The 14,532-nt window shown below is 43.1% G+C and overlaps 1 protein-coding gene across 4 annotated transcripts in view; it reads left to right on the plus strand.

Moving 5' to 3' along the window:
• Positions 1-14,532, plus strand: part of CACNA1F (calcium voltage-gated channel subunit alpha1 F) — a 1,137,291-nt gene that overhangs the window by 588,541 nt on the left and 534,218 nt on the right. For all 4 annotated transcript variants that reach the window (XM_069645269.1, XM_069645268.1, XM_069645267.1 and 1 more), the window contains one exon: positions 9,869-9,998. In XM_069645269.1, coding sequence (XP_069501370.1) covers positions 9,869-9,998 — 130 coding nt within the window. The remainder of the gene's footprint in view (positions 1-9,868; positions 9,999-14,532) is intronic.

A 14,532-nucleotide genomic window follows, 5' to 3' on the forward strand; every position in this document is an offset into this window, starting at 1 on the left:
CTTCCTGCTCACAAAGTGCTGGCATTGCCATACATGGAAAGCCCTTTCCCGGGGAAAGCTTTTGTTTTCCTGGACAAAGCGGCAGTCTGTTTATGGCCGGATGTGGAGGCTGGGGATGTCTGGTCTCAGTCCACATATAATCCAAAGTGTTTCTGTTACTGGGCAGATGTGTTGGCCAGAGGCTGTTCAGGATATGACATTGCCTGTCAGTTTGAATGGTGCAGATCCTTACCAATGGTGGGCTCGAGGGTGACTCCACCTGGAAACCTATAAATGGAGGACTCCTGCAGCCTTTGTTTAGATCTTCATTGGAGCTATGACCCTTAAGAAGAGGAGCATCCTGTTGAAGACCCGGGCCTCGTTGTTGGATGCCATTCAACATTTTGCATTGCTTTCTTCAACCATCTCGGTGAAGCTCTGCAATTTTGCTGATCTTTTAAAGTCCTTTATTGGGGCTTCCACCACTGGACCTTTTCGAAGCAACCAATCTCGACCCCTGCTTGAGCCTTCGGAAGCCTCCCAGTACCATCCTGGGAGCAGACAAGCTTCCTTTTAGGATACCTCGCTGCATTGGTCAGCATCCCAAATTTGGGCCTTGCCACTCTGCAGATCCTCGGCCTATGGAACAAGAAGCATTTCCCTGCAGTTGCATCTCTCCACCAGAAAAAGGGGCATAATAGGAGCAGTTTCTTTGTTTCTGCCTCAAGAGTTGACTTTTGCCATTTCTCAGGAGTGACCATCACGGTTTGCCATCTGCACTGTGTCCTGGGTGCCCTCTGAGTTTGTCGACAGAGTGGTGGTTTTTTCTTTAGTCCAGTAGAGGTGCCCATTTGTAAAGTGTCCAGAACTGATCCATCAGAGCACAGAACCGCAAACTAGCCAGACCCAAAATCCCAACGCTGAAAGTCATCATTGCAGCTGAGACCCATAGACTTCCTTCACTGGAGCCACGTTATGAGAAAAGGGGGCCCAGTGATTTCAGGTACTTTTACGGAGCTCCCTCAGTGAATTGGAGTACAGCCGGTGAATTAAAATACCTGTTCCTAACCCCAGCGCCTCCATTGGGTTTAACGGGCATATATTCCTTACCCTTCCTCTTCATTGCCTTACTGTGAGCACTGGAGTTCTGTCCAAGGATCCTCCTCTGGCCTTCCTTCCCCTAAGGTGTTTGGATTGGGAGCGGGCCTGCTTAGAACTTTTCTTCAACTGCTGTCTAACTTTGAGACACTTACAAACTGCCTGTTTGTCTTTGCCATCTCTTGTTCATACTCTCAAAAAGACCCCTGGAATTCTGAAGAGAACTGCATTGGGATCTGTGACTCTGGGCACTAGGCCCCCTAATTTCCGAGCTGGGAAAGGACTTTGTAAGATATAGGGCCTCATTATAAGTTGGGTGGTGCGGTAAAAATGCAGCTGTAATACCGTTATCGCCCCATTATCACACCGCCCACCTACGAGTTTGGTGGAAAGATGGAGTATTCATCTCGAGCTTAGAGCTGGGGGTAAATCTGCCACCTTTCCTCCAAAGAACAGCAATTCTGGTGGAATTACCACCCGCGGAATTACCACTGGCTGTAATTCTGCCAAAATCACCCATGGAGTCCTATGGACTCCAATTAATGGGGACTAACACTGCCTACCACCACCGGACCGAGTGGCGGTAACCGTAATTTTTGTTGGTGGCATCTCAGCAGATTCACTTCTGATGTACCACCAAACTTGTAATGAGGCAGATATAGTGTCTTCATTTATAAGGCTTTGTATGGTGTTTCTAACTCCATTGTTTCCAGCATATTAGTTCTCTAACTAATGGTTACTTACCTGATTTTTGTATCCACTTGCTTTGCTATTTTACAGTATTCTGAAACTGATCAAACAGTATTCTAAAAGTAAAGTGTCGGTATGCTTAGCAGAGCACACACAAGTGAATGTGAATATAATAATAGTGACTGTTTGTGTGTGGTACCTGTGTTTATTCCTTGCTAAGAGTTTGAATAATGCCTGCATCAATACCTGTATTTGTATACATTCTGCCTAACTTGTATTAGTAGGATGCCATGTGTATGCTTAACAGAGCCCTTCAATACTCTCGCACTTCCTAAGTCTAAGCCTTGCTGCTCAGTCACACTACCCAGTTAGAGTTTGGCTAGGCATCAGTGTCTAAACCAGCTCACCAGAACAGGGTGCACTCTATGAATCTGTCCACAGTGCTGATTCTGAAAGGCCATCTTAACATTATGTAACGTAATTATATCAGTAAAAGCCTTTTTAATGAAAATAACCTGCAATCTGTATTCCTTTTTTGTTTACAATAACTCTTTGCATTTAACAGGGGACTGTTCATCCAATATATTGATGGAAAACATTCTTTATCAAATGTTGTGCATACAAATAACCACAGTTTTAAGGATTAAATCCACAGCCAGAAAACAGACTGGGTAAGGGAGAAATGTCCAACTTCCTTGGGCTCACAGGTGTGTTCACTTTAGAATGCACAGGTACTTGGATTGACTTCCGAATTTCGAGTGCGAATAAATTGCCCAATGATAGCTTATGGGTTAGTGTTCTAGGTCTGCCTATGGGAGGAACCCAAAGAAAGACTCATAAGAGGATAAAAGGACCCCGGTGAACAGTTCCAGGCACCCCTGATGAGTCACCACTAGACTCACTTCAACATTGCAGAGAGAAGCTCTGATGTCAGTTGCAGGAGGTGTCATGTTGCCTGCCAAATGGTCTGATTTTGACCTTTGCATCGCCCGAGGTGTAGAACCAGGATCCAGAGGTGAATCTTGGGATCCCAGAGAAGTGATCTTGCATAAGGAAATGACTCGGAGTGGCAGAGACTCCAATGTTACAGAGGTAAGGCCTCAAGCAGCAGCCGGCGAGGTTGTGATTGGCCACTGATCTGCACATAAACCTGCAGAATATGGAGTGGAAAAGACTTCAGAAGGAGCTCATGAACCCGCACTTTGAAGATCAGTCAGAGAAAGGATATTGCTGCCTTGCCATTGAAAAGCCTGTGGGGTTCTTTGAGCAGCATCTGGAGATGTTGTGGTTGTGTGCGAGATGGGCAAGGTCAGACAATGAAGACCCCAGCTGTGGAGGAGTAGATAATTGACCTCTGATGATTTTGGAGGCACCAAAAGCTGAAGGCAGGACAAACAAACGATATCTCAGTTGCTTTGGACTGAACAAACAGTAATCCTAGCCAAGGTCATAGGTTACAGTTAAAACAAATTTCAGCAGGACACGCCACCAAAGGTCTCCTCGCTGTTATTGGAAAATAGCACCATGATCCTGCTACACAATTCAACTTTCGACTAAAAGGTTCAGCAGCTGTGACAACCACTGGACGGATGTAGTGCTGAGACTTCAAGGTCAGTGGACACGTTTGAGTCTTGAGTATTAGCGGAGCATCAAAACGACTTGCAGAGGGGAGGCTCTTACTGGTCCTTCCATATCAAGGGGAAGCAGGGCCACACAGGGTTCATTCTAATCACAAGCAGAGCAAGTCTTGGGTTTTCCAGAGCGGAAAGATGTTGGTGCAGAGCTTTCCTCACCTTCCGTCGTCATTCTTTGGGAGCAATATCCAGCATTTGACAAAGTGTTGGTGCAAAGTTATGTAATGTTATGTTAAAGGTACTTATATAGTGCACCGTCACCAACGGAATTGGTCCCCAGGCGCTCTGGTGGATCTGTAAACAGGAGGAGGGCGGGTAGGGTTAGTCGAGGAGGAGGGGAGTAGGAGAATGGGAGAAGTGGTGTGCTGTTGGCAGCTTCAGCTCGGTATACACCGAGTGCTGGGCTTTGGTGCAAGTATCGGATCGGGCGAGGCCTTGTGTGCTGTAGGTGCTGTCTATGTGTTTTGATGCGGTTTGGTAAAGTGCGTGCAGATTGCTGGGAGAGAAATGATTGTGTGAGTTTTATGTGGTATGAGTATGCAGAAAATTGAGGGTTGGGTTAGTGGGGTCTCTATCCTGGTCCAGGTACTTCTGGTTCGGTTTGAGTTGTATCCCTCTGGTTGGGGTTGTTGCTGCTTCCTTATGGGTCATCTCGCTGTGGTGGTGCTGTGCGTATCCAGCTGTGTCATAGTGAGTCTTGTATGGGGTGGTAGGTGTGTCTGAACCATTTCTACGGGTGCAGAACTGGGTTGGTACTATCTATTCTCTTGTTGTCTACTGTCAACTTGGTCAGTTGAAGCTTTGAATGGTTCACGGTCAGAATGCTCTTGATGAGGCATCCTAGTGTCTGTCTTGGCCAGCCTGTGTATTCTGTTGTTAGTTTCCTCCTATCATGACTGTCATTCAGTTAGTTCTTTGGTTTCCGTGAGGTGACTTCCTTAGGGCTATTGTTTACTTGTAATTTGTGTCTGATGGCGCATTGTGCTTCCCGCTGTATCTTGATGAGCATTGTGTAGAGTGGGTGCTTATTCTGTTGATCACCCTCTGAATTAGAGCTAATGGTTTCTGATATCTAATGGTATCATTCCCTATCTGTCTGCTGTGATTTGGTCTGTTGGGAATGGCTATAGTTTAGGGTGAGGGTCCTATTGATGAGTTGTCCTGGTGTTTATGTTTCCGTCTTGCTATGCATTCCGTCTTTTGGTCCTATTACCGCTGGTCTCTCTGTTAGACATTTGGTATGTCTTGGGGTTTTCCCTTAGGGTTTTCTGTAGGTTGCTTGGTGTGGATCAGGGTCTGTCTCTTCATTCATCATTGTGTTTAGTTGTGAGTGTGCCCCTGTGGCCGGTCTTTCTAGTTATGACGTGAAGAGCCAAGTTTTGAGTAGTTTCCTGAATAGTAGGTGGTTTCTTGTGTTACGTATGTACTTTGGAAGGTCGTTCCAGGTTTTCTGCGCTTGGTAAGAGAAGGAAGATCCTCAGAGTTTTTTTGTTGTTGTAAGGTGTCGGTTCCAGGCGGAAGTCAATGCTTGATCTGAGCGTTCTTGATGGTTGGTGTAAACGTAGTTTTTCTCTCAGTAACTCAGCGCCTTGGTTGTGTACTGCTCTATGCGTGATGCACATTGTTTTGAATTTTATTAGTTGTTTTATTGTTAGCCAATGTAGTGTTTTCAGCACTGTTGTGGTGTGTTCTTACAGCTTACATACCAAAACTAATCAGTGCTGCTTGTCACTTACAAATATATGTGGGCAGCTACCTTGGTATAAAAATGGGATATGAATTTCAGATGACTCCCGTACATCCAACCCCAGGCGCTCACAGGCACATCCACACCACCCTACATTTTGAGATCCTGACTGGAGCTCAGGGGTTTACTGCAAAATTTCGAAAATAAAGATTGAATCCACGTTTACTGTACATTCGACCTGGTATAAAAAATCGAAGCGCATAATACCTAACAAGGCGAGCAGTGGTTGCAGGGGTGTCCCCCACTCTCCTAGTTCTATTTTATGGGCTGCAGGGGTTGCAGGAGTGTCCCCCGCATGCATTGCATGGCCAGCGGGGGTGAAAAAACAAAATGCCCAAAACTCGAATTAGAAAATGCGTAATTTTGTAATTGAAGTTTTTATGGATTCACTTTTATAACGTAGATCCAGAGGTCACATCAGAGATCACCCTACAACATGGCCATACTCGGCCGCCACCCATTCAACAAAAGACAACAAAGCTCAGTTTCCAGGTTGCTGGATTTCAAACGAATGAGAGACTCCAGGCCGATTGGGGGCAACTTTGTGGTAACCCCTGCCTTTGGAAGGTTGAAAATAGTAGCGTCACCTCCCCATGGCGACGTCAATGGGATTCATGTAGAGAAATGGTCAGGAGCATCACAGACAAAATGTGTAGGTGACTTGCAAATTAGGCAGAAATGACTTTCTTCCTAACGTTGCTGGTTTGGCATACATCATTCTATAATATGATGACAACGTTGCTGTTCCTGTCTAAAAATGAACCCCTGTGTATCTGTTATCGTGGTCGAGATGCAGTGATGTTTATAATGCCTTGGGTCATTGCTGACCGCTCAGGTAAGTACAGATGTGCAAGTGGGGAGGTCAGGGATCGACAAGATCTCTTTATCGAGTTTGTTGAAGAAGCTCTAGGTGCTGATACAAGTGCTTAAGGTTGTGCGCGGTTTGTGATTAATTGAGAACATTACAATCTAAATGGGTTGTCCATACGAGTTTCCTGCCTGTTCTAATTTGTTTGAGTAAAACAGTTTTCTTTGTCTGAGGACTTGTCCTATAGCAATGTCTTAAGGTGATGAGTGTTTTTTGCATTGCTGGTGTGTTCCACTAAAGGCAGACGTGCTTTGGCTTTTTGAGAATAGATGTCAACACGTTCTACTCGGGCCTGTCCTCCTGGTGCTTAATGATACGTTAGTGGAAGCAATCATGCAGGTGATATCATAGTTGGTATTGGAGTATGGGTGAGTGGCCTTTGATGAGCAGAAGGTAACAGACCTCATGAGGCTGGCCTCCGGGGCATTGAAGCCTTTTGCCTGATGTTTTAATGTGATTCGTTTGTGGTAGATGCTATGACAAAGTGATATTCAAGATGCCTATGCCAACATTTAGATGTAATCACCCCATCTTGAATGATTCGTCCTTACAATCAAGCTCGCTGTGTTCTCAATCCCTGATCACAAAGGTCCAACCCTCAAGGAAAGGATGAAGGTGTGGGGCAGGGCAGGAGTGTCCCGTGGGTAGATGTTCACCTGGGTTTAGGAAAGTAGAACAAGTATATTCTCTACTTGGCATACATCCATTATGTTGCTAATTCGGTGGTTGTTTATTAATATGCACATTATGATGTGGGTCTTTTTCTCCCACTACAATGCTATTCAATGGGCAAATATGATTCTCACATTTTCCATTTCCAAATTTCTCTCACCCTACATGATGGCATTTATTTGTACTGGTGTTTGACAAAATGTTGTGAACAGTCCCAGGAATGTTCCGTCCTAAAGGCCTTAAAAACGTGCCTCTTTGCCTAAACGACACTGTTATATGGTTGATTTTATCTGCGAAAGGACTGGACTTGTGGAAGTGCATACTGCCTTTCACTCCATGCCTATGTTTATAAATGTAACTGGTTTTATTAAGAGCGCCCTGATGCCTCCGGGTTTAGGCGCTTTACAAATGTAATACATAAATAAATAAAGACATTCTTCAGATATGGCAATGTGTTTTAAGTTTAATAAGAAACTAAAAAAATTGAAACAAAAAAGGGATGGTATATAATGCGAGTACACAGCAAATGTGTATTAGACCAGACCTCTGTTCTGTCAGGGACAGATACAATGTCAGTCCTAAATTAGCCTCCACAGCCACCATCTTGCATTTACAAATCTCAAGTTTGCAGCCTACTGACAAAAGGTTCTAAGTGAAAATGAGACCGAAGAAGAGTGGTAGACTTGGAATGTGTCTGTTTGGAAGAGGAAATGGATTTATTGGCGCTCCACGTGGAGGTAAGAGTGAATCATAGAAGCTAGAGTAGAACATTTCAAGGAGACTCTTGGCAGTTTCTTAACTCATCTCACAAACAAAAAGCAATGACACAAAAAATGTATATTTATCATGTTAGTGAGAGAATCTAACTCTCGGCAATGGAAGTCACAGACAGTTGTTTACATAGCCCTAGCCAGAACAATGGCAATAGCAGATGAAGTCACATGCCAATGGCGGGCAAGCTACTTTCTCATTATTGTTGTTGTTCAGATTTCAGAAAATTGTCAAATGCAGAAATTTCCACTTCTATACCGGCTCATGCCATGAGAAAAGAGACAATTCCCCCCAACACATAGATAGAGCTGCCCCTGAAAGAGGTGGGGGAACGTGTGCTGTGCAAATAACCCACATATTCTGTTTCCAGTGCTTATGCTTAGTGCATATGTGCAGCAATACCGTGGTTTGCCTCCATCCTGAATGGAGGGGCCATAGCAGAACCAATCATATGTGGTTTTAAAAGTAATGACTTCGCATATCCAAGGGCTGGGTGAGGTTCTGTGAATGGAGGAGCTCAGCCTCGATGGCACTGCCCAGTCAGCCCCAAGGCATCCTCACAGTTGAAAAATGATTGCAGCAATCGGGAGTTGGGGAGGAGGTTTTTAAGGGGGTTCTCGACCTTTACAGATACAAATGTAAAGCCATTTGGCTTCATATAATGCATCATACTGGAATGTAGCTAGCTCACAAGCAAGACCAGTTTTAAGGATAATGGCCCAAGAAGATGTTGAGATTTGCCCGGCGTGTTCAAGATGGGAAGTGAGGATTAGAAGGCAACAAGTCAGCCAGCAGCCCTCAGCAAAGGGAGAGGTGATCTGGCTGTGCAAGCCTTAGACTGGGACACTGAGAATAAGAGAACTACAGAGTTATAGCAAACGGGAGAAGAGTAACCCCCATTATGGTGGGAGATTCCTTGGCAGCCAGGGGTGATTCATCGGATGCCTCTTAAGAGGTGGATACATCCAACAGGATGGATGAGCACCTTTTGTTACCATAGGGACTAGATGGAAGTTGAAGAAGGCAGATTCTTCCACAGGGAGGCATAGACCTTTGCCTGCCAAAGCTGTTCCTGCAGAAAGGATACTATAGATGGCTTCAGTCCTTTCATAATGGTAGGCTTCCCTGTAGTTGATGTGATAGTCATAACACCTGTGTCTTTGGTACTACGCTGAGTCCTTCTAGATATGAGAAGATGACAGGTTTTTGGCGTGCATATAGCGTCTATAGCTCAAAGTGTGCCACTCGAGGGGCGTGCAATTCTTCCCTTGCTCCTGATAGAATTAACCAGATGCATCTTCTAGTCAGGCATGCATATTATTATAATTTTAATTGGTTATTTATGATGCGCGTAATAGCCAGAGGTTTCTAAGCACGGACCCGGGTATCGAACCTGTGTTGCTCCGCGTTGTCTTTCTTCCAAGGCAAGCACGTTGCCTCTGACCTATCCTCCCGAGACAATTTGTGTGCTTCACTGGGGCGTCATCAGAGGGGCTAAGCCATAGGAGTGAATATGTGGTTGTGGATGGCTTCATAAAATAGTGTACTAGACCAATCTGCCTTTGTGCTCCCAGCAGTTTCTGAAGCAGAGTCTATGTTCCAAGAGTATGTGGCGGACCCTACCACCAATTCATTATTGCACCTGTGAGATGCCAGCGTCAGGGGCATCATCTTAAGATAAAACAAGGCATAGACATTGAGACACCCCCAACGCCAGTATAAAAGGAGAATCTACCAGGACACTCCCCTTCCATTGTGTACCAAACTGGCCCTGAACCCCTCCTCCAGACCTTCACTCCTGCACCGCTATTATTGGTGGCCGTTGTTTGTTTCCCTTATTCCCCTGTATAGCTGGTTGTTGCTTTTCGCCATCTCCATTTACCCTGCCCATGGACCTCTTGCACACCCAGCTCTCTTCTCTCACGAGTACTGCATGCTCTATGACCCACCTCTACATCTGTTGTGTTCGCTGTTCTCTCACTGTGAAACGCTCCAATACTTTCCAGTTAGTTCTGGAAAATATTATAACTAGACCTCATTTAGTAGTAGGGAAGGTTTTACTGATTTTAGCGGCACAGACCTCTATGTACTTACATTCTTCCTCTGCTACTGTGTCAGTGTGAATAATGTTTTTACTGCAGATGTGGATCAGTATACTGTCGATATCTATGTTATTACCCTAAACTGAGTTACTATTTCAAAACACTAAATATAACCAGCTAAGAAATGCAGAGTTTTTTGCACTTGTGGAAGGTAATGACCTCATTTCCGGATCATCTTGGCCTAGATACATGATCCACACCTAGAACATTGAGAGATGAGTGTAACTACTGTAGAGATTTCTCACTCCTGGAGTGTGATTATGTCTCACTTGTGTGCCTCTTCATTCTGGCCATTGTCTCTCCCCAGGCTTCGCCGTGGTTGCCACCAGCTTATCAATCACCACATCTTCACCAATCTGATCCTGGTCTTCATCATCCTAAGCAGCATCTCGCTGGCTGCAGAGGACCCCATCAGGGCCCACTCCTTCAGGAACCATGTAAGAGCGCTATGATGAGTTTATGGTTATAATGCTGCTTTTCTGGTCGCTTTACTGATCACCCCAGACCGAGCATGGGTATCACACTTTCCTTTTTCCCTCCTTGTGGTGAGTGTCGTTCAAACCTTCCTTATATTGCTCCAGGGATACAAATCTGATGGTCCCAACCCTCTTTTTTTATTTAAAATGTCTTCTAGTTGGTTGCATTTTTATACACAATGCTTTGTATGATATCACTAGTGGTATAGCGTTCATCCTCTGTGGTTAATGCCTCCTGGTTGCATGTGTTTGGACAACTACAACACATCCAAAATATCACAGCAAGACTACTCCTTAGACTAAAAAGAAGAGACCACATCACAGCGTCCCTGAGAAGTCTACACTTGCTACCAGTAAAGAAACCCATTAACTTCAAAGCCCTCTGCATTGCGCAGAAATCACTACATGGCCAAGGAGCTTAATTCCTCCAAGCTACAATCACCCACTACCAACCAAGAAGAGACTTAATATCGAGCAACAACCTCCAAACAGAAACTAGACACTACGAGAAAAGGAAATTCGGAGGAATTGCCTTCACCTATCTGATAACCAAACTATGGAACTTGATACCGAAGGAAATAAGAATGACTGAAGACCACCTAAAATTAATGAAACTACTACATTTGTCTATTCAACTCACTGAAATAAACATAGACGTGCGCCTCTACAAACCATACACCTCGACCAAAGCAAACACGGGACAATACAGAATGAAGAACCGACAATAAAACTACTCAACACCAGATATCACCCGAAACCAACTAAACCTCCCTTCTCTTTTCTGCATACTCACACCTCTCATGTACTACAAATGCCCAGAGGGCTAGTGAAACAGCCCACCAAAAACATGCAACCCACACACCCCTCTCTAATCATGCTACAAACCCAATAATACCTGCGGGCAGCAAACAACTCAGACACTGGACACCACCCTTCCAGACACAACAAGCCCAGTGCACATAACAAAGCACACCTAGAAAGCACACATGCACAGATGTCAGTTTCTCCTGGCTCTCCATGCATCAACAGATGAGCACAACCTGTATCCTATTCTATCCTATCCCTCTCTCACTCACTAACCAACCCTACGCACTTTTCTAACAGAGCCACATGAGCACCTGGAAACCATGCAAATGACAGCGGTGCACATACACATGCCATAACATGCTTTGATAAGCATTGCTGGCATTAGATCCTTTCTGCTCTCTGGAGTCAATGTGGCCTGCCTGGTTGTGGTTGTTCATACCATTGTAGGAAACTGGGTTTGGAAAGCAGGAGTAGGCTGGCAGCTAGAGCCTTAACATGCTTTGGCTGAACCCTAAACCTGTGCTTTGCAAACCGAGCCAGATTAATAGCTTCATTGAATTATTCTAGGCTCTCTAGTGATAGTGCTAGCTGAATTTAGGGCGTGAACTCCACCACTTGTGCTTGGGGTGCGGAAATCAACAAACAATTATTGCAATACAATTAAGGCATAAGAAATGTAATGTCAAAATAGGTATCTTTCTAAAACGTTATATTCATTTATTGGTAATTAAGTCTGATAGCAATTTATGGAGGCAAAGTGGAGACAAAGTAATACACCTAATCGTCAACGAGTCAATTAAAGTTACTTGTGACCTCTGTTATAATGAAATTCTGTTTTAATGGATTTCTTTGGTTGCTTCTCAACAATCTCTAAAGTGTCTTTATGGAGTTTCTGAGTCAGACAAACACCAATGGGTGGGCTAGACTGGAGAGGCCAAGGCTGGAGGGAGGTTAAAGATTGGGCCTTGAGCCAAAAGTTCCCTTCTTTTTTTTAATCAATGTGGTACAGTCACTTCAAATGGAATTTGTCCCACATCCTTTTTCACATGCTGCTAACAGCTGACTGGTCGGTAACAAGTTTGAACAAAATCTCAGACAGTCCCCTCTTTTTTTGCATTAGGAATTTTTCAGATGTAAGAAGGTACAAGTCCCCTGGGTTTATCTAAAATTGAAAAAATGTGCAGCTTGTCTGTATCCAGTCTATTCTCAATAATGTTCTTTTTGCGCCTAGTCGATTCTCTGCCATCTCTTCCAGTGATCTATCACAGTTAGATAATATTTCCGACACTGCCTTTTGTAGAGTTCTTAAGTAATAGCCAGAGTCGCTCTGTACCATTTGATGCATGTCTTTTTACAAGGTGAAAACACTGTGTACCAGTAGCTATGTGCTTGTGCAAAGTGAAGCTTAGCTAATGAATATTAATATCAATGATGTCACATGAATATACCATGGGTTGGTTGACAAATTTAGAATAGTACGTTTATTGAATATGTATTAGCACAGATTATTGAAACAGTTTTGTCTCTGCAGGATTTTGCCAACACTTGTTTCGACCTTTATGGTCTTTTTTAAGGCAAATGTTCAAAATTAACAACCTAAGTCTCCAATTTGATATGACAATATATGTATCATAAATACATAGGAACCAACATTGGTATTAACATAAGATAAAACCATTGCAGTATTAACATAACACAAAACCATTAAGTAAACATTGTAGCATAGAGAAGAAAACAAGGCAAAAGGGGGGGAAGAAAAGCGGGGCGGAGAGAAAATAATAAATCATTAGTTCATGCAATATGTGCTTAAATTGTGCTTAGTGCTTCCATATCCACACTTGACTTTACCCATGTAATTGTGACTGTCTAATGTCACTGCTTTGTAGAAGGTTTCGATGACGCTCTCTGTAGGTGATTGTGGAGTAAGTCTAAACCTATTCTTGAGTCCCTGTAATTCCTGATTCCTGAGATGTACTCCCAATTCTTCACAGATGTCTTTCTTAGTTTTGGAGGTATAGGTGCTGAGTGATAATTTTTTTTTTTTTTATTATTTATAGTTGTTTTGGTCGTGAAAATAAATTCACAACCTTTCAACTTGTGACAAAAAGGAAAAAAAAGAATTACATAAAATCACATTTACAAATCACTTAAAATCAGATAAAACATTGTATGCGTTAGTAAACAGTAACAACAGTGGTTTACAACACATGGTTATAAAGCATGTAACAAGATCATTATTTTCTTGGCACTGCATACATTGAGATGATTTTCAACTGGTGCAAGTAATTGACTACTGCATATCTTACAGCCTTTCTATTAGTATGGAAAATTAAGACCCATAGCTCTTTTGGAGTCAAAATGTGTTGCTCCTTAAATAAAGGCTTGAAATGAACACTCCGTACTGATGCTAATTTATCACATTCTGAAAACAGGTGCATAAGAGTTTCTGGATGATTTTTACAAAACCGGCAGGGCAGAGGGATAGCAACATTATTCCGTTTATTCATCACTTCATTAGTCAGCCACAGATTTAGTCTAAATCTCATAAAGCCATTTCTGTGGTTGGAACTGGGGGACCTCACCATATAATCGGCCACTGTGTTATAACGCTTTAATTCAAATGGAGAAGCCTCAAAATGTTTATAGTTGGAACACGCAAAACGTGTGTAAATCCAGTCACCTTTCCAGATTTTTGTTCTAGCTTTATTTGGATTTTCCATGAGCAAAATTGGGTCAATCTGAGCTTTTGCTAGAATTGAGTGGATTTTTTGGCGCCATGTTTTTGGAAAAACGTCCATTGAGCTCAATAGATATATGGAAATAGTATTGATTATCCCTGTTGTGGCTTTGTTCATGAGACACTTGCGGTACAAAGCACACAGGCGCCATTTGTAGGCTGCGTACAGAGAAATTAGGCCCAACTCATATCTTAAAGTTGGAAGTGGTTGTGAGGTTGGTAAGTTCAAAACTTGCCTCCAAAACCGACCTTCCCTCATAGCCCAGTAAGAGTATGACATGATAAACTGGGTTTCTGCACCATAGAGGATAACAGGCACAACTTTCAATTTGAAATACGTTAGAATTGGGAGTAAAGAAAATTTACAATATCTTGCCTTGATGATTCGGGCTTGTGAAATACACATTTGAAGTTTCTGGAGTCCTTGTTGATTATAGTGATCAAAGGCACACAAGTTAGACACAGTTGTACCCAAATACACATAGATATTAGTGCTGGTAATCTTACAATTTTGAAGAGGCCAGTATAAATGGGCACTACTTTGTTTCTTGGTGCCAAATTGAATGACCTTTGTCTTGTCAACATTGATTGTTATGCCATTTATTTTTGTATACTCGTCCAGAGCACCCAAAAGAAGTCACAACCCTTTTGGGGTATGTGACAATAGTACCATGTCATCGGCATATAATAACCATTGTATCTGTACACCCATGATCTTTGGAGAATCGGAGATCAGTGTTGTAAAGCTTCGATAGATATCTGAAAGAAAGAAATTGAACAAGGCTGAAGCTAATAAACAGCCTTGTTTTAGGCCTCTGGCAGTTGGTATTGGGGGGGTTAATAGACCGTCATTAGTAAGTCTAATCTGGATCGATGTATTTGTATGTAGTTGGATTATCCATTTCAAGATTTGCCATGGACAGTTAGCATCAGCCAATTTTTTATAGAGCT

This window comes from Ambystoma mexicanum, chromosome 2p (assembly GCF_040938575.1).
Source record: "Ambystoma mexicanum isolate Mex_15411 chromosome 2p, UKY_AmexF1_1, whole genome shotgun sequence".
Taxonomy (NCBI): domain Eukaryota; kingdom Metazoa; phylum Chordata; class Amphibia; order Caudata; family Ambystomatidae; genus Ambystoma; species Ambystoma mexicanum.